We start from the raw sequence: 20,877 nt of genomic DNA on the forward strand, positions 1-20,877 counted from the left end.
CATGACATCACACGACACTGGGCTCATAAAATGGACTGGGAAGCACGGTCTTTTTTTTTTTTTTTTTTTTTTTAAAGATTTATTTGAGAGAGAGAGAGAGAAAGTGTAGGGTGGGGGAGAGGCAGAGGGAGAGAGAGAATCTCAAGCAGACTCCTTGCTGGGTGCAGAGCCCAATCTGGGGCTCGATCTCATGACCCTGAGACCATGACCTGAGCTGAAACCAAGAGCTGGACACCCAACCGGACTGAGCCACGCAGGCACCCCGCATTGTCTCATCTTTTATTTCCAGGAAGAGACAGCAGAGTATTTTTTTCCTTAACTGTTCAAAAAGGCTCATTAGTGAAAGCATCCGGACCTGGGTTTTCTTCTTTGGATGGTTTTTGAATACAAATTCAACTTCTCTGACACATACAAAGAACTCCAGGTTTTTCTATTTTTCCTTTTTGGGCATTCATAGTTCACATCTTTCAAGAAATTGGTCTATTCATCTAAGTTGTAGAATTTATAGACTGAGAAGTGTTTGTAATATTTGCTAATTATCTAAGATTTTTCTGTCAGGAATTATATAAATACGAACACCGAGTTTTTGCTGTCTCGTTGGACTGCCATAAAAATCAGCCACAATCACAAATAAAAATCCCCTTACAGGATCCTCACTAAACAGGTAATACGTGGTAGCCACGCCTCTCCCCCCACCAAGAATAAGCAGGAAGCAGCCTTGGGAGAGTTTGCCAAGCTGCTGCTTCTCTCTCAGCAGAACTGTTTTGGGGAAGCATGGGGACACAAGGTCAAACTGCCTGATGATGTAGGTAGCGGCTCTGTGCGGGGGTCCTGCCCCCCCTCTCCATGACCCTCAGCCCGTCCCTTCCCCTCCTGCTGGCTCTTAGCATCCTCATGTATAAAATGGGAGCTTAGGGGGCTGGGATCTGTCCGCACAGATGGACTCCTGCCACCTACCTCTATCAGGGAGAGCTGGGGGTGGCACCCGAGGCCCACATGGCCCCTGTGATGAGCAGACCTCACTGTGGGCCACGGTGGCCACTCAGCTCCCTTCAACACAAAGGCAAGCACCTCTCAGGGAAAGGGTCTTACTGCTCAGTTCGTGACGATCACCAACACTTCTTAGTGGGATGTGATCCTTAAAAAAAAAAAAAGCAAGCTCTGTGTAGTCAGGTCAGAATGCAAATGAAACAGAGGTCAAGACTGCAGCTTTGGGGTCCAAAGAACTGGTTTGGGGCCTGCCTAGGCCAGACACACTCGTTCATTGAAGAAATATTTCCTGAGTACCTGCTGTGTGCCAGGCTCTGTTGTGGGCAGGGAGATGAAGTGTTCAAAGAACCACCAAGCTCTGGCCCACAGGGACAGTCATAAAATAAACACTCACCGTTTACGATGGGATGAAGGAGTTCTCCGCCCCCCCTCCCTGAGTTGTGGCAACGGTGCAGGGGTGACATGGGTAGATCACCTGCTGTTGGTGGGTGCTCGTTAGAGGGGCGCTGCCTGGGCCCAATCTAGAGAGGAAGAGTCGGGGGAACGGACACTGGCAAAGCCCATCCAAGGAGGGGTCAGCCCAGCCCTTCTGGCTTCACCAACAAAGCCGCCACACTGCGTGGGCTCCAGCGAGGCCCAGCAGAGAGAGCAGATCTGCAAGGCAGCAGGCTGTCCCCAGCCACTAGAACACTGACACTACACCAGACACAGTCTGTCACCCAGCTGCAAGCAGCAGTGTGGTGACCCAGAATGTGGGACGCTCTTGGGAGCGTCTGCTCAGAAGTGGGTCTGCTCAGAAGACCCCCAGCCAGGATGGCAGCCTACTCCCACCAGTGGCAACTAAATGGGCCTCCGACCCTGGCCTGAGCTCAGGGGTGAAGACCGTGCGACAGGGCAGGATCCAGACAAATGCACTGGGCTTGAGAAGCTTGGTGGCTCCTGAGAACACACGTCCTTCATTTCCTGTCTCTGTGTTCTTTTGTTATCTGGTCAAGTTAGTGGACTAGCGAGGTGACAGCAAAGCACGTGGCCTTTGGAGGAGGGCCTGAGGGACCAGGGCCCCAGATGCCTGTGTGATCCCGGGCAAGCTACTGCACCTCTCTGGGCCTCAAGTGCTCACCTACGAAACTGCACTGTTGATGCCCACCATGGGGCGTACTGGGAGGATTACGTAGGCGTGTATCCCACAGGGTTGAGCACAGTGCCTGATTCATAATAATTGGTGAATAAGCAGCAACTGCCATCATTATTATTATTTTTAAATGCCAGTCGACCTGGCTGTCCTCAAAGGAACAAATAAGGTTTTATGGTCCGTTCTGCGGTGGGGGGCTAGAAGTTGGGGCAGGGGAGGCAGGTGCAAAGGAACATGAGAGTTCTAAAGGTAAATGCTGAAGGTGGGGGTTAGCCCCTACTGGGAGGGTGGGACAGCAGCAAGCTCCACCCCCGCCACCCCCAGGGTAAGTGCGGGGAAGTGCCTGACCCCCTCCTGAGAGCTGCTCCCCCTAGCACTTGACTTGCCCTCCCCTGGACTCAGAAGCGAAGTGAGCAGCTGGAAGCCAGGCAGAAGGCAGCGTTTCCATCCCCGAAAGCTCTGCAAAGCAGCAAGGAGCCCTATTGACAAAGCCTGTTCTTGGCTCCACCACCCACCAAGCCAAGCCCCTTTATTCTGTTTCAATATGCCTGATTCCACTGACAGCACGTTGGCAACAAACGGAATTAATCAGTCCTGGGTGCCCGAGCGAGTGTGGGCAGGTGTTAGCACATTCGCGGGAACTCAGAGGGGGAACGTTGAGACCATGGCGGGGGGAATGCAAAGTGCTTTACTGCGGCGGGGACCGAAGAAGGAAAAGCCTCTTCTGGGGGCGGGCATTTTATGAGCAAATAAAGCCTCTGACTGCCCGCCACTGGGTAGCAAGCTGAAGGGACTGGAAAACTTCCGTGAAATATTCTTCCACTGCCTTGTTTCCAAAAGAGCATGGCTCTCCCGTTGCTGCTTTCATGCTTATAAAAGTAATATTCGCTCCATTCAGACCCGTGCAGGGATGTGAAGAACGGTGGAAGTCATCGGTCATCCCACCGCCTTCGGGAAACACACTGACACGTTGGGACGGGTTGGTGTGACAGCTGCTCCGCGTTCTCTGTAAATATTTGCACATGCATCTGCAGTCTGAGTGCGATCCTGTGAGGTCCGCGGTGTTGCAACCTGTGCTCCCCACTTAATCACAGACCTTGGGCATCCTTCCTTATTACTAACTGCGGTTCCCAAGCCTCATCTTTTCCCGGCTGCACGGTCTTGGGTGAAATGACACACCCCGTGTGATCGGGCGCCTTCACTTTGTCAGCATCATCTGGCACCTTCCCCCCACTTGGCTCTCTGCACCAGCCACACGGGCCTTCCTGGGCATCTGGGAACATCTCACTCTGTTTACTTAAGCGTTGGCTGTTCTTTCTGCCTGGAATCCTCATTTCCTCCTTCACGTCATTAATTTTCCTGTCTCCTATTAAATTTCAACTGAAATGTTACTTCCTCCAGGAAGCCTTCCCGGATATCCAAGATCGGAGCTGGTCTCCCCTGTTATACACCCACACAGTTCCATGGGCTTTGCCCTCTTGTTATTTATCCTGATTGTAATTAAACAACTGAGTCATTCCACCTCTGACCCGCCCTGTCTTCCCACTAGAAAGCAAGCTCCTGGAGGTCAGAGACTCTGTCTTGCTCAGCTCTGTGAGGCGAGCACTGTGTCTGACACGCAGGGGTCCTCGGTATATACTCTCTGATTAAAAGGAAGGAAGGGAAGGAGAGGCAGCCATGGACACTCACTGCCTTTGTGTAATGTCCCCTCCCTCCTGCCCTTCCTCCCTCTCTTCCTTCCTTCCTCCCTCCCTCTCTCCCTCCTACTCTCCTTTTCTCCCCCCTTCCTCCCTCCCTCCCTCCCTCATAAGACACCTGCCAACAGGCTACCTGTTTTGCCATCTCTCTGTGGCTATGGGGACCCACAGGTGAAGGGAAATGGAGTATGTTCCTGGCACCTGGGCACCCTCTGGCTCTCGGGCTGGGAAAACGTGCAAATCTGGGAGAAAGCCTCCAAACTCATCCAGCCCAACTATTCAGCTGCTTGCTGTCCAAGCAGGGAGACCAAGACCCAGTGAGGGGAAGGACATGGCCACCCTCACCCAGCTGATCGCCGGCAGGTCCTAGGGCTCCTGCCCTCCCCTATACAAGGCAAGCCCAGGGTGTGTCAGGCCTGGGTTCAAATCCCAGCTCTGACATTAGAAAGAGTTTGACCTGCAATTCCATGAGCCTCTGTCTCTTCAGCTCTGAACTGGAGACAGTGACACCTGTTATCACCAAGAGGCAAGGCAGTGAAGCCTAGTGGTTAAGGACATGGGGGGATGGGGTCACTGGGTGATGGGCATTAAGGAGGGCACGGGATAGAATGAGCCCCAGGTATTATGTACAACTGACGAATCACTGAACTCGCCTTCTGAACCTAATAATGCACTATGTGTTAATTAACTGAATTTAAATAAAATGAAATAAAATTAAAAAGAAAAGGCAACAACAACAAAAAGAACAGGGACTTAAGTGTGCAGGGCGGGTGCGGACCAAGCACGTCTTAGTTGGGTGACCTTGGGCAAGTTGCTTAACACCGCTCCCGAATCTGCCACCTGTAAAATGGGGACGAGAACATTCTTTTCTCGCACCTCTTCCTAAAAATCACATAACACTGTGAAGCGTTTTGCATAGGTCTGGCATAGTGACTCCTCAGTAAGTGGACAACGTGATAATAAAAGCTGCCATCTGTCAGGGATGAGAGAGACAGAGACGGAGAACGTGCCCAGGGCTCTCTGCCCAGACCCTAATACATCCTCTCTCACGTTCCCTCCCCCTTTCTTTTAACATGGATTCGATCAGAATCCGTCCACCCCCAACAGAGTAGAGAACGTACTCATACATTTCCTGTCATGGAGGACACAGCTCACACCATCACATGGCATTCTCTCTATGAGAGACCACAGGAAAAGTGCTCCCAGGCTCAGGAATAACCAGGCTTCTCAAGCACGGGTGGTCTGTTTTCACCTCACAGACATCTCTGATCTGCTTCCCTCTTTGCACTGGCTGCCAGGAAGCTCAGGGCCAAATCTGCATCCCACCTTGTAGTGAGTGCTCTGGGAAAGACCTTCACCCTGGTTTCATCTCTTTCTCTCAGCCCCCATATTTCTTCTCCCCAATCTCCTCACTCATTCACTTAAAAAAAAAAAAAAAAACTTTATTCAGTGACGAAAAGCTGCTGCTCATCTTTTTTGAAATGGGGGGCAGGTTAAGAAATAAATGGAATGAAAACTGCACACAGGACAAATGCAATGTGGTTGGCTGAAGTAGATCACATTAGTGAAAAAACTGGTGACCCGGAAGAAAGCATGTGGTTTGTGGAATAGCATCGTACCAACGTCAGTTTCTTGACCTTGACAGACATACTGAGGTTATTACATAACATGTTGATGGCAGGGGAAACTGGATGAAGGATAAATGGGAAATACCTTTGTGACTTCTCAGTAAATCGAAAATTATCCCCAAATAATGAACTTCTTAAAAAACAAAATGTGCACACAGGCTACTGGGAGATTGTTTCCTCTTGGAAGTCATCTTTCTCTGAGAACACGGCATGCGTTCTGGGGACCCAGAGGCATTTCAGAATCAACCAGACCCAACCCATGCTTGTGGGGCCTCTACTGCTGGCCCAGCTGGCCAGAATCCTGATTCCTGCACAGGAGTCCCCGCTTTGCCTCCCACTCGCTGTGTGACGGTCTGAGCCTCAGCTGCTGCACCTGTAAAATGGGCTAACCTGAGAAGCTGCTCTCCCAGACGTGTTGTGGGGATGTGATTTAACGGCACAACGATGGGGAGGAACAGAAGCCTGTCTCGGGCTATCAGGGCTGCTATGGCAAAACACGGCAGACTGGGTGACTTATATCCAAGACATTCATTCCTCGCAGTTCTGGAGGCTGGAAGTCTGGGGTCAGGGACCAGCAAGGTCTGGTGCAGATTGCGCACTTCTTGCATCCTCACTTGCGGCGAGGGAGCTCTGGGGGTCGGGACCCTTTAATAAGGACACGAATCCCATTCACGAGGCTCCACCCCTTTGACCTAAGCACCTCCCAATCCCAAAGGCTCCCCACCAAACCCGTCATGTTGGGGGTCAGGGATTGCACAGATGAATGTGGGGGACACAAGCATTCAGTCTGTGACAGCAACGCTCAATAAACTTAGCCTTCGTTATTAATGCCATTGTCAGCTCGTTCCTCCTCTCATCTTCTCAACAACCCTGAGAAAGAGGTGTTATTTATGATGCTCAGCTGGGAGAGGGAGGGGAAGCGCGGACAGCCGGAGGGGTTCCCCAGGGTCACCCAGCTATTAAATAAAAACAGCAAAGCTAGGATTCGAACCCAATCTCCCAGACTCCAAGCCCAGAGCTCTTCCAACTGCATCATCTATCCTAAAAAAAGCTGAGATTGTGAAGACACAATCTCATTTCGTGTTTCATTCCCTGGCTGTCTGGTTACCCACGGTGAAACCCTCTGGCTCCCTCAGGGTCACGCCTTCCTCCCCAACCCCTCCAACCCCAACCTATCTCATTATGCAAGGCGGGCTCGGATGCCACCTGGGTCCACTGCTCCCATCACTGCTGCCTTGGCTTCCCTGACATCAGGATTTACCCCCAACACACACCGCCACTTTAGGTGATCTGTCTTCTGGGCTCCAGGTCCTTGTCCCTGCCTTGCTCACTGTCACTGCCCCCCAAAGCCCTGAGCAAGTTCTGGCAGGGTGGTGCGACATAGCGGCTAAGGCCACCGGCTGCAGAACAGACGCCTGGGCTCCGTCTGGTCCTCAACCATCAGCACCGTAACCCGGGCAAGTCAGTTTCACCTTCTCTACGTGTCCACCTGAACAACTGGAAAATGTGGGTCAGAGCCACCTCCCCCCAAGGGCAGCCTGAGGGTTCAATGAGCTACGTGTGAAGTCAATGACCAGGACCTGGACGCAGTCAGCCTTCTCTAAAGCTCGAGCTAACAATACTATTTCAATAATTGCTGGTTGCCCTGACGGACTGCCATCCGGGAGCTGCTGGGTGTGAGCTCAACCCAGCTCCCACTTTCTCCGCTCTTCCCTCTCCATGCTCTACAATGAACCTGAGGTCAGGGCCACTGCAGCCACCAGCGGTGTTTGCAAAACAGCGGTCATGAAGAGTTCAGCTGGCCCGCCACCCAGCACCACGTGGGAGGCTGCCCTGCTCTGAGGACTGCTGGGAGATGGGCTCGGGAGGTGGGGCCACGGCTCCTACCGCTTCCTCTTGCAGCCGGGGGGCTCCCAGCTGCGACCAGGCCTCAAAGGAGGGAAGTGTGACCACCCCGCTGCAGGTCTGACCGAAATCAGCTACAGAGAGCTCCAAGCACAGCTCCTTCTCTCCCAGCCCTGCGTGTGCAGCCCTGGTGCCCGTCCCCAGCCCGAGGGAGTCGGGCTGCTCACCTTGAGTCCGCTGCTTTCGGCTTCTGAGCCCGGGTCCACGCCGGTGACGTAAATGCCCAGGCCGTACTCGGCTCCCCCACGGATTGTGAGGCCCAGGGACCGGCCGTCTCCCAGCACCAGGTTCACCTGCAGGAGGGACAGGAGATCGCTATTCGAGGGCCCAAGGGGGACATGAATGTCGTGGGGGGGGGGGCATAGCAGACTCTGGAGTCCTTGGCCTATCCCAAAGGGCACACCGATTCAGGCCTGGAACATTCCAGATCAGCTGCCCCAGCTCTGCCTCCAATTTACTGAGTGGCCTTGGGGACATCCCTCTCCCTCCTGGGCCACAGCTTTAAGTGCAGGAAAAGAAAGGCGATAAAGGCGGTGACCCCTAGAATTCTCTAGAGTGATGTGACATTTCAGGTGTTTACCTGTGCTCCACACCATGGGGACCACAGACCCCCCCCCCCCCCCCCCCCGCCCCCCCCCCCCCCCCCCCCCCCCCCGCCCAGCTGCCCTTCACCACACCTTCAGCCAGGGAGAGCCTGCTCTGGCCCCAGGTTCCTTCACCTTCCATCCTCCTTAGCATCAAGGCTAAGTCCACTCCGCCTCCCTATCTCCCACCAGCCAGGGGTCCCCTGCCCACCCCCCAGGAGTCTCCTGCTCTGCCACCCATTCCAGCGGCCTATGGCAGTATGGCCTCAGCTGCCCTTCTTTCTAGAAACACAGGGAGCACTTGCTGAGTGCAGACCCATTGCTGGGCCAGGGGACCAAGAGATGACCCAGACCAGTCCTGCTCCCAATATTCTCAGCAGAAGGGCACAGAGACCAGGAAGCCGACCTTCATGGGACAGTGTGATCAGAGCGCAATGGGGCAGCTCAGAGGCCACAACAATGCAGAGAAGGTGCAAGGTCCTGACCGGGGGCGAGGGTGGTGGTTGGGGGGCTTCCCGGAGAAGGTGACAGCTCTGATGAGATTGGAGAGTGAGCAGGAGTCAACCGGGCAGGGGCCAGCAGGGGTGGGAAGGGCTTTCCAAGGTCAGCACGCGGCAGTAGGGGAGCGTGCTTTGCTCAGGATAGGATTGTGGGGTGAGTCATTATGGCCTAGGCGGGGAGCGCTGAGGGGGAGCTGGGGGGCTAGGGGACAAGCAGGGGAGGCTAGGGGCTGATTCCGGAAGGCCTCATAATCCATGAAGGAGCCTGCAGGAACATGCATATGTCTTGAGTATGAAAGAGGAATTAGGGAAAAGGAGGAGTTGCACCAGAAGACCCCGAACTCACCCCAAAAGGGTAGAAAATATCCCTAAACAGGTTAAGACCGGGACAAGGAAGGGACCCAAAGAGAACACAGTCTTTTGCATGTATTAATCCCACTTAATTCTTCAACCACCCTGGGTGGAGATGGTGAAGGAGACAGACTCAGGTCCAAACTGCCCGATGGGGGGAGCTGCTGTGAGATCTCAGGCAACATCCTTAATCTCTCGGTGCTTCGGCCTCTTCACCCACAAAAAGAAGATGAAATTAGCCTTACAGGGCTTCTACGGAAAGGGTCACATTAAGAGACAGATGCAGGCTAGTTTCTGGGCCACAGTGAATGCTTGGCAAACGTCAGCCACTGTTGGTTCCACTTTGCATGTGACAAAACCAGACAAGGCCACCGAGCCACAGCTGACTCCTGCAGGCTGGCGGACGTCAGGAGAGGGTCCAACAGACAGAACGCCTCTGGGGCGTTTGGTTCTAGGACCACAGGCTCTGGGGTGGCCCCACCCCCTTCAGGCCAGAGTCGGCTCCCGGTTTGCTCCCCCGAAGGAAGACCACATTAGAAAGGACAGCATCTGTGAGCCCCCGTTGCTCTCAGGGGGGCACCGGGGGACGGTCACCCAGCCGCGTCAGAGTGATGGATGTTCTGGAAACGGCAGGCGCTGGGGACCGGCTTGACAACGCAGCCCCTTGTGACGGCCCCGCCCAGCCCAGTGCAGCGCCGCGGCTGGGACAGCTGCGAGCTGGCGTGGGTTCGTGCCCAGCGCAGCACAGGCACTCAGAAAACACTGGCTGTTGTTCTTATCTTCCTGGTGGCCCCGGCCGGCCAGCAATGGGGCTTGCGTGCACAGATGGGGTGCCCTGGAAGGAAGGCCGAGGCGTCCTCCCCGACGCCGCTGCCTCAGAGGCCGGGATGGGCCGTGCACTTGAGCAGTGGCTGGTTCGCTCCACTCGCTCACCCAGCCCCCCAAGTCTGGGCCTCGTGCGGGGCACTGGATCACAGGAGCATGTGACATGGTCCCTGTCCCCAGGGCGGGGACTGGTGGCTGCTGGTGGCTCACCTCCCCCTGCCCAGCAGCTCCCATCCAGGGACTAGGAGAAGAGGGCAGGTGAAAGCCCCACCCCTGCCTCCTTCGGGACGACCCTGAGGGCCAGCGCATCCCCTGTGCCCCCGCGGCGGGTGTCACAGCCACTGCGCCCACTGTCCAGTCCCGTGGCCCCGGTGCCCTGTACCAGCGTCGAACCCAGGGCACTGCCCTGCTGTGGTGATGAACGACCACACACAAGTATTTTGGGCGCAGGAAGGTGGCAAAAGCTCAGAACCCAGACACAGCATAGCCCCCAGGAGTCCCGTAGGGTTCTGTTTGGCTAAAGCAAGGTGGGGAACCCGGGGAAGGGACAAGATTAGTCAGTGGGGGGTAAAGAGCCAGGCCTAGAAGACTGGGCTTTAGGTGAAAGAGAGACCTGCTCAGATTCATTCGGATTTTTGGAAGACTGCTGGCCAGGTCCTTCAGGAAAGCGTGTGCACCTTGAGGCAGTGGCCGGGTGGGAGTGGGGTAGGTGGGGCCCAGATCTGGGGGAGGTCAGTGAGACCGCTGAGGACAGAGTGTGCAGCTCCCTCCCGATCCCCTGCCATGCCCACAGAACGCACCCCTTCCCCCATGCTCTCTGCCTTCAGGGCCTAGGGCACACACACCTGGAGTTCAGCTCATGCGGTGGCCTGAAGTCAGTCACTCTCCTCCCCGACCTGGGATCCCCAGTTCCAAGCCCAGAAGATTCTGGGAGGAGAGAGCCAAAAGGAGCCCCCCGACAGCCAGATGGTAGCGGCTGTCTGCGGCAGGCCCCTCTGAGCCCTGAGGATGGAAACAAACCTCCCCGCCTCCCCACCACCTCCCCATAAATCCGTTACGTGGGAATAAAACAGCCTGTATCACAGAGCTATAATAACAGTCCTATCAACCACAGGGTAACCTGCCTCAATCACTTGCTGGAATTCAACCAGCATTTGGCAGGAAAAAAATTCACCTACAGGAAAGGACACTGAGCCGGCACCATGAGAATGCCACTCCCACCGATAATATGAATAACTCGTTAAATTAATTAGTCACTAAACATACTGAGTATTTCCTGAATTCCAGGCACTGGATGCATTGCCCCATTTAATCCTCTCTCTTCCTCTGTGGTTTCTATTGTTATGTCCATTATCCCAATGAGGACACTGAGGCAGGAGGGCTGAAATGATGTGGCCACACGGCAGCTGGCCAGCCTAGGCATTTAACGAGCACGCTGCGTTGCTCCCACAGCCCCAAGTTCAAATCCTGAGTCTGCCCTTTACTGTTGGGAAACCAGGGGGAAGGACCCACTTCTCTGATTTTTAGTTTTCTCCGTCAGGTAAGTTGAGAGTCTAACAACGTACCTGGGACAGGCACTACTCACTCCACTCCCCCTCCCCTTCCTGCTTTGCCCTAGAACCCTGACCCTATCGAGGAAGCAATAGAGCAACAACCCCGAGATGTAGTCAGTCTGGGCCAAGCCTGTTCCCTTCTGCCTGGGACGTGGGTAGTCTGGGCCAGTTCTGGCCAATGGACATGATGGAGGACATCTGCTGGTGGATGCTGGGAGCGATTCTGCCCTCAGAGAAAAAAGAGGCATAGGCATAGGGTGAGAGGGGCCTTCTGCCTGCCCACCCTGCTTCCACTCTGCTTTGGACACAGCTGTGATGGCAGGAGCCGCAGCTGCCATTCTGCTGCTGGGAAGCAAAAAGCCAAAGACAAAACCCAACAAGAGGAAGGGCAGACTTACCAAAAACTATACCTGGGGACTCCTAGCCCCACACTCCTTAAGGCTTCCAATAGCCTGGACATTCAGCCCCCGGCAGGGTGGATATAGGCACGATGACTCCTTCATGGACCTCAGATCCTACGCCACCTTCTCCATGAGGCCCTCCCTGCCCCTGCCTAGAATTAGCCCACCCATATACTGCCCCTATGCCCTTTTCTATATACTATACATCACTTATTTTAACATACACACACATGCACACACACGAATGTAAGTGTTTCAAGGCGGTCATCCTTGGCTAGTTGCCGCTGTATTCCCAATACTCAGAACAGTTTTGGCTCACTGTAGGTACTCAGTAAACGTTTCAGGGTAAAAAGATAGGAAAGGTACGTAGCTCCTAGCTGGCACTTGAAACATGATGGCTGTCCCTGGAAGGAACGACTACGTCCTAGGCACCCAGGCACCGTGCTCCACCCTTCCGTACTCGAGTACTAAGCCCTCAAACAGTCCCAGGTGGCCACCAGGACTATCCCCGTACTAACGACAGGGAAACTTACTAGACTAACCTGAGAGTAGGTGACTTGTCTGAGGTCACCCGGTCAGGAAGTTCAGGAACCAGGCTTCAAACCCAGGCCCAAAGTCCCTGCTCCCTCTGTACCAGGTTGGGCCTCAGCCCAAGCCAAGGGGCAGGGCGCCTCTTGTCCCAGTGGCTGGTCAAGTGAGTCTGGGGGAGCGGCCACTGCTGCAGCGGGGTTTGGTCATAGCCTGGAATCGGGGCTGAGGGCTGAAGACACTGTGATGGCATAGGACTAGCCCATTTGCTCGGGGACTAATGACCCAGGTGGGTGACACCTGGGCCTTGCCATCGGCTGTTCCTGCCCCACTGCTTGCCTGAGCGACTCCCAGGTGCTGACCAAGACTCCTGGCACAGTGAGCAGCTGGGCTAGAGGGGGGCCTCTCCTGAGGCTGTGCACAGGCCAAGCCTGCAGAGCCAGAGCCAGAGGACACCCGAGGAGGTGGGGGTGGGCGCGGGGTAGATGGTACTTCCTTCTCAGTCCCGCCCAGAAGGTAAGGAGGACAGGACTTAGGATCTGAGGACAACGTGGCCTCACTACTCAGAGGCTGTGTGGACTGGAGCAATTCATTCAGCCTTTCCGCACCTCCATTTTCTCATCCGGAAAACGGCACTACTGTTACGATCTGCAAATACTCTACAGATCTGGCTTCAGAGTCAAATGACTTCCATGAAACTGCACTGAAATCTGGAAAGGTCAGAGCAGGCCGAGCCGCTGGGCGTCGAGGTTCTCTAGCTCTGGCTGCTGTGTGCGCCACCCAGTTCATAACGTCTCTCCGGAAAAAGAGGGTGACAACGTACGTGCGGCCTGTGGCAACAGCAGAAGCAGAAGAGCCGAGAGCCTCTTCTGAAAGCCCTTCTCCTTGTCTGTGGGGTGTGCTGCACGTGCCCCCCCAGAGCGACTGTCTCTTCGAACAAAGAACCCAAGAACAGGTGTCTGGGCTCCGTAGCTCAGAATCAGCGGCAGGTCGGTGGGGAGGCGCCGGCCTCGGAGCGGGACCTAGAAACACTACGCTCATTCCCTCCACCCCGAAGACAACCCGCAACCCACCTCGCCCTTCCTCCCTTCTCCCCCTACACATCCCAGCCCCCACAAGCACGTTCAAACCACCCTCCGCTTCAAGCCATGTGAAAGAATGAGCTCGCCCCCTGCCCCCCTGACTCTGAACACCCACAGGGGGAGGAGGCCGGCAGAGTGCTGGAACCTCCCCCCAAGATCTATTTCCCACCCTCGAGGTTCCTCTTCTAGAACCAGAAACATCATGATGGGCTCCAGGGGCTCTTTTCTGTTTTTCTCTTTACTGCAACCAGTCCACTTCCCTTGAAGGGGGGCCCACAGCACCCCTTTTTCTTCCTGCTCTCGTAAAGGTCTTTGCAGACCCGGAATCGATGTCACCCTTGTTCCCCTGCCAGCCAGGAGGACACTCAGGGACTCCCTGCTGCCAAGAGGAAAATGTCTCTGGGGCACACATACTCCCAGCCTGCCACCCGGCCCCACACTCTGTGTCCCAACTATAACTCCCATGTGACACCAGTCGGGGGAGCGGGGGACTAGAATCCATCTACTTCTTTCTAACCTCCCTCCCACTGCCACACCTTTCCCTCTACCTGGACCACTATTCCTGCCACTGCCATGTAGCCAAACTCCAAAGGCTTACCTCCTCCAGGAAGCCCTCCTAAATCTCTAGCTGGCAGGAGCTCCCTCCTCCGTACACCACAGCACCCTCCCGGGTCCCTTTACGGAGCATGCATCACATCAGACCTTGGGACGCCTTAGCTTGCCTCCTCCAGGCTCCTCACGCTGGGGGCGGGGGCGGCACAGGGTGATGTCAGGACAGAGGGCTGGGAAAGAGAGATCTGGCCCTGCCCCTGAACTCCACCCCTCCCATCTGGGTGCCGTGGGGCACCGCCATTGCTATGGTGAGGCACCAAGTTCCAACCGGAAGGTGGGGGAAGACCTGCCCCAGCTCACAGCCATTAGAGCATGGCTACAACCAACCAAACAAACAAAAACAAACAGACCAAAAAAAAAAAGCCCTCAGAAAATACCAAGTGTTGACAAGGCTTTGGGGAAACCGGAACCTTCTGCTCTGGCTGGTGCAGCCACTGTGGGAAAACAGGACAGAGCTTCCTGAGAGCATTAAAAATACAATCACCATATGCTCCAGCCACGGGCTTTCCGGGTGCTTCCCCGCAAGGACTGACTCTGAGAAACACTGCACAGCCACGAACAGCAGCTTTATGCACAAGAGCCAAGAGGACGACACCACCCGGGTGAACAAAATGCGGTCCCTCCGGCCAGCAGACCATTATCGGCCTTAAAACAGGCAGAAATCTCACCACGTGCTGTAACCGGAACGAGAGCAGGGGTCCTGAAGGCAAAGTGAAATAAACGAGTCAGAAGAAGACAAGACACCATCTCTCTACTCGCGCGAGGTGCCCGGAGGGGTCTGATTCAGAGACACGCAGTGCACTGGTGGCTGGCAGGGGCTGGAAAGAGGAACGGCTGCCCCTGAACGGGTCTGAGTTTGGCAAGAGAAAAAGCGTCCTGGAGATGTGGTCACACAGCAGTGAGCACACACTTCATGCCCCTGAACTCGGTACCACTTACGATGGTGAAGAAGATACAAGATATGTGATGTGTGTTTTGCCACAATTTAAAAGAAAGCCCAGAGCCCTGGGATTCTACCTCCCTGCCCCTAAGCCGTTGTGTTTCCCAGGGGAGAGGGCAGGGTAGGCTCTGCCCATCAGACCCAGCTAACCAGGAGAGAACCCCGAAGAGGAAGGCCTGACACCTGCTGAGCTCGGATGAGTGTCACCTCCTTTGTGGGTGAAGGAGAGGTGACAGAGACAGGGAACGTGGCTCTCCTCCCTGGGCACATAGTGGCAGCTGTTCACACACCTACAACAATGCCAACTGGGGAAACAGATGGCCACATCCTCCTCTTTGACTTTGCAAAGAACAGTGTGTGAGGGTCAGATCACACAGGAATCGGATTCCCACCCAGCAAGCATTGAGTGAGCTGCTCCATGCCCCAGGCTGTTGGCAAGGTGTTTTGTTTTGATTCAGGCATTCACATAATAAGTACTGAGCACCTATGCTGTGCCAGGCACTGATCCAGGCACTGTGAGTGTACCAGCACCCAGAACCGACATCCGTACTGCCACGACATGAACACAGTGGTGGGGAAAGCAACCCCTACCACCGTCTCCATCTTGCACAGGAGACAGAAGCTCAGAGCAGTTATGCAACTTGTCCAAAGTCACACAGCTGGCAAGCGGCGGAGCCAGGACTTGAACCCAGGCAGCCTGGCTCTGGTGTCTTACCCTCCTGGTCGTACTGATGCTCTCCCGTGTAACCCACCCCCCAATGAGTGTGTTCCAGGTCACTGTAGCTGGGGAGGCTGAGGAGCACTCAGGATCGGGAGCCCGGAGCAAAGTTCCCTGCTGCCCCCTGTGCCTCTTCGCCTCTGAGGACGTGACTGTGACCTGAGAGCAGATGGGTCTGACTCCCAGAGAGTTACAACTGTTCTTCCCTTCTGTTCCTTCCTTTGCCCTCACAGGTCGGCTCCGCACTTCAGCATGGAGAACGGCGTTATCAGGAGGGGCTGCGATGCTAGAAGCAGCTTTAGGGGACAGTGTCCAGTGTTTGTCCCAAGTCTCTTAGCGACATGTGGGATTTTCATAACCACGACCGCCCTGGGCACTCTGTCTCTAGAAGGTGTGCGTCCACTGGGGTTGGGCTAGGAGAACTAAAGTTTGGCATGGGAAGTCTGGGAGTCTGGTCGCAGTGATTTGGAGTATTAGGCAATTCCAGGACACCAGAGAGAAGAGAGTCAGGGCCTGCTGAGCTTTGGGTCCAGGGAACAGAAGGGCAGGTTCCAGAGAGATTTCCCCATAGCCCTCACAACAGGAAATGGGGAGGTTTCCAGGATGCATCCAGGCAAGAAGAAGAACAGAAGGGAAAGAAGGGGCTTGTCTGGAGCTGTGAGATCTGTGAAGGCCACTCTGGTGTGGTCCAGGGTGTTTCCTGCCTCCTGAGGTCTCTGGTCCTCCCTGGAGCACAATTCCCTAAATCTCTACCTTCTGTGTTCCTACGTAAGTTATTCTAAGACTCTTAGAGGGCACCTGATGCCCTCCCAACCCTGCCCCCATTCCAGCAACAGGGCCCTTCTTGCTAAGCTCTGAAGATGTGAACTGATTTTTACCTCAGAGCCTTTGCACATGCTATCCTTGCTGCCTGGGATTTTCCGCCCCCAGAGAACATGGCAGCTCCTTCTTCCTTCCCAAGTCTCAGCTCAGAAGTCACCTCCTCAGCGAGGCCCTCCCTGACCACCTCATCTGAAGCAGAGCCTCCCTCTCTGTCACTCTCCACCCCTCTGTCTCCGGATTTTACTTCCTTCTATTACTCTTCACCACCTTAATGATCTTGCTCACCCTTGCTCCTTTCTGGATTATGGTCTCACTCTTCCCATGAACTCCAAACTCACTGGAAGCTTCTCCACAGCAGGGCCCCATCTCTCCCGTCCACTTCTCTATCCCTCCCTCCCATCACAGCATGAAGCACACCACAGGTGTTCACTAAGTACTGAGTACGGGGTGAACAGGGTGACCCGTGGAATGGGTCTTAATTGCTACAGTGCCCTGAGTCTCTCTTGGATTCCTGTGCTTTGAAATGTGGGTGACAGCTAAGCCGGCTGGGTGGCCATGAGGATTCACTGAGGTGCTGAAGCCCAGCGCCCAGCACCCATCAGCACCATGCCCGACACAGGAAAGATTAAGCCAGTTCCCTGCCCAGTCCTGGAAGGCTGGGCTGGAAAATGACTTCATGCCTCAGGCAGCCTTGCTGGCTCGAGATTGCTATGGAGCACGGATCACCTGGCGGGGAGGGGGTTCGAGCACACCCCTGCCCACCCAGCGCTGCCACCACAAAGCTGCCCGGGTGGCTCGGGAGGTGGGGGTCTACCACTGGGCCCCCCATCGCAGCTTCTCGCCCGCCCCAAAGCACATTAAATGGAGAGGTGGTCTCATGGGCGGGAAAGGAGAGCTGTCAAGAGTCTCCAGAGGGCAGGCTTTGGCCCGGAATCCCAAGCCACATGGCCTGGGGCTGTGGGTGTTCAGTTCCTAAAACATCTGGAGAGCCGGCCGTGCAGGACTCACATTCCTGGTCTCCTAGCAACCACGGGGTGCGAGGCAAACAGCACCCACTGTGATGCTCAAAAACTCAGGGGAATCATCTCCCGTCTTTTTGTTTTTTAATTGTAGCAGTCATGCTATGAGGGGGGGAGGGCTTCGATGCCCCTGCCCCCGTCTTCGGGTGACCACACCCCACGGTGCTTGTGGGCCACACGCCTGCCCCTGGAAAGAGCCAGAGAGCTGACACGGGGGAAATCCCTTTCCCCTGGGAGGCGCACCGAGCTCTCCACTCCGATTCAGGTCTGGAACTGCCCACACCCTGTCAGTTCTCACTTGGTACAAGGGGACCAGTACCAGTGCCTGCTGTTGACAACCCGAGACACACAGCCGCAGAGGGTTCCGTCGGAGCCTGTGGTCCCCGCAGCTGCGTGCGGCTATGCCCCTGAGTCCCGACCACTGAGAAGCTGAATCATGCTGAACTGAAAGCAGGGCTCTGAGCGCTCTCTCCTCCCTCTTCCACTCCAGGGGCTAGGATGGGGAACTGGCGGGGTCGCAGCTTCAAGCATCAGAAGGGGCAGGAGCCCAGGGGAGGACGACAGGGGTGAGGGTGGGTCCACAATAAGACGGGGGGCAGAGCTGCCCGCTGTCCCCTGTTCGGTGTCAGGGAGAAATAAACGATCTGATTTAAGTCACAGTCTTTGGGCTCTCTGGGGGCAGGATCTTAGCCTGTATCAGAATGTACATCGCATGGGTCAGAAAGAAGACAAGTTCAAACCCTTCGGTAGCGCCCTGAGAGGAGAACAGAGCCCCGAAAGGACCAAGCCCCTTCGTCCAGACTCTAAGAAGCGTCCCCGTTCTGGGGCTGGCAGGGAGAATGGGGTCTTGGGGGCCCAGCCTCCCGCACCAGCCCTCCGCCCCTGGCCGGCGTGCTGAGGCCGAGGCTGAGGCCGGGCGGCTCACCTTCTTCTCGTCCCCGCCTTGCAGGAGGTTCAGGGCGCTCCTCGAGTCCCCCTCACGCTGCCTCAGGGTGCTGCCGTGGCTCAGGGGCAGGCCCGAGGGCGGGGAGATGCTGCGGCCCTGCGGGTCCACCCAGGTGTAGATGTGGCTGGTGACGTACCCCCCGGGGATGCGCCCCGCCGAGTACACGGACAGCACCAGCTTCTTCGAGCCCTTCAGAGCCTGGAGAGAGAGAGAGAGGGATACAGGGTTAGCGGGAAGGGGACAGCGAGGGAAACCCCTCCCAGTACACGGAATTTACTTCTTTCAGGACCCCACGCCGGGAGCAGGAGGCCGGCCCCTGAATTACCAGCGCCCCCCACGCCCCCCCGGCTCTTTTTTCTGTAGCCCTCAATTTTTGTCCTACGGAAACAAGGGCATCCGTCCTACCCCATCCTGAAGTGGTCCAAACGTAAGAAACACGATCACTCAGCATAACTGTGCAGAAAGAGTGAACACAGCAGGCCCAAGACGGCATCCTTCGGAAGGCCCGCTTGGCGGGCACTGGGAACCTAGATTCTGAGTGTTCCTCCTGTTCCCGAACCTAGCTCACCGTGCCTACACTCCTTGTGCAAGCTATGTGGGGGTCCGGAATGTGACCAGACCCCAGTAAAAACCCTGGCACTGACTCTCCAATGAGCATCGCTGGTGGACATCTCCCAGCTCATCCTGGGCTCATCCTGCAGCAAAGGGAGACTCAGAGGCTTATGCCTGCTTTCCTACAGACTCTGCCCCCTGAGCCTGTTCCCTGTGCTCATTTGCTGTGTATCCTTTCGTTATCATAAATCTTTTTTTTTTTTTTAAAGATTTTATTTATCTGAGAGACAGAGTGTGAGAGCACAAGGGGTGGGTGGGGGGGTGGTGGCGGTGGAGAAGGAAAGGGAGAAGCAGACTTCCCGCTTAGCAGGGAGCCCAATGCGGGACTCCATCCCAGGACCCTGGGATCATGACCTGAGCCAAAGCCAGATGCTCAACTGACTGAGCCACCCAGACGTCCCTCGCTGTCATCAATCTTAGCCACAAGTACAACCATACGCTGAACCTGTGAGCTCTCGCAGAAGCCGGGGGTGGTCTTAGTGACCCCGACAAGAGAGTTGAGAGATGAAACGATTGATAATGATAGCCGGACACTGACAAAGAGCCTGTCTGCGTCAGACACTCTGTTCCGTACCCGGCATGCTTTGCCTCCTCCTGAAATCCTCATGGAATCCGATCTTGTCGGGAGAGAGGTCCATTCTTCAGATGAACAAATAGAGGCAAATCGCCTGCCTACGACGCACTGGGAATTAGGGGTTCCTTTTCCATAGCGACTAATTTTGAGTGTAGACCCCAACTTCATTCTATACTTCCCAGTCTGGGGATGGAAGCACCAGGAAGAGAGGAGAGCCCGCGCTCTCCACCTGGGGTGGACGCTGAGACTGGCCGTACTGCTTTCTTATGGGGCACCTGGAGCTGACATGATGCTGTTTATCGAGGGACGGTCACTTAGCGGGGGGATTAACAGCCAACCCTGCAATCGGGGGCGGGGGGCTACAGCTTGCTCATACGAAGCTCACACAGCTGTTAAAATCACATTTGTAAATGATGATGAGCGTATGTAAAGCCGTGGATCCGTGATATGCTGTACTGTGCAGGGGGGCCAAAAGGTCCCCATCCTATCTTACGGGATGACCTCAGTGATGCAGAGATAAAAACACACAGGAGAAACAAAACGAAGCCGAGGACGCCAACAGTGTCTCTCTGGGCGGCAGGATTATGGGTGATTATTATTTTGTTCTTCCTTTTTCTCAATATTTTCCAAATGTTCCAGAATGATGATACATTGCTTTTGATCTCAGAAAACAACAAGAATATGCCTCAAAAAGGGGAGTATCTAGCTCTCTGACTCCCCAAGCTTGCCTGGATGTGCCCTGGGCCGTGTTCTCCTGATTCCCCAGTACTCTGGAAAGACAAAAGGGGCCAAGGGAAGAGCTATCACCCACAGTGGGGAGCCCTGGCTGGACTGAGCCTCTCCCGGAGGAGGCAGGGTAAGCTGGGAGCTGCCAGGGCTCCTCAAGTCCACAGCTAAATGCCAGTTCCCTCCAACAGATGAATGGAATAAGAAGACACGGTCCATATATACAATGGAATATTACTCAGCCATCAGAAAGGATGAATACCCAACTTTTGCACCAACATGGACGGGACTGGAGGAGATTATGCTGAGTGAAATAAGTCAAGCAGAGAGTCAATTATCATATGGTTTTGCTTATTTGTGGAGCATAAGGAATAACATGGAGGACATTAGGAGAAGGAAAGAAAAAGTGAATTGGGGGAAATCAGAGGGGGAGACGAACCATGAGAGACTGTGGACTCTGAGAAACAAACTGAGGGTTTTAGAGGGGAGGGGGTGGGGGAAAGGTCAGCCCAGTAATGGGTTTTAAGGAGGGCATGGATTGCACGGAGCACTGGGTGTTATACACAAACAATGAACCATGGAACACAGCATCGAAAACTAATGATGTACTGTATGGTGACTAACATCATAAAAAATAATAAATCAATAAATCAATAAATGCCAGTCTCTGGTGGAGGGATAATGAGAATATGGCAGCTCTCCAAAAGTCTGCTTTTACAAAGCGTTTCCGAG

The 20,877-nt window shown here is 55.0% G+C and overlaps 1 protein-coding gene across 3 annotated transcripts in view; it reads right to left on the minus strand.

Annotated features, from left to right (window-relative positions):
• The window catches only part of LOC111146044 (whirlin), an 89,616-nt gene that overhangs the window by 46,961 nt on the left and 21,778 nt on the right, over window positions 1-20,877 (minus strand). For all 3 annotated transcript variants that reach the window (XM_022501421.1, XM_022501419.1, XM_022501420.1), the window contains exons 2-3: window positions 18,213-18,431; window positions 7,520-7,645 (exon numbers count right to left, since the gene is read on the minus strand). In XM_022501421.1, the coding sequence (XP_022357129.1) occupies window positions 7,520-7,645; window positions 18,213-18,431 (345 nt within the window). The remainder of the gene's footprint in view (window positions 1-7,519; window positions 7,646-18,212; window positions 18,432-20,877) is intronic.

The sequence above is a fragment of the Enhydra lutris genome, unplaced genomic scaffold (assembly GCF_002288905.1).
Source record: "Enhydra lutris kenyoni isolate GAN:26980312 unplaced genomic scaffold, ASM228890v2 scaffoldscaffold13, whole genome shotgun sequence".
Classification (NCBI taxonomy): Eukaryota; Metazoa; Chordata; class Mammalia; order Carnivora; family Mustelidae; genus Enhydra; species Enhydra lutris.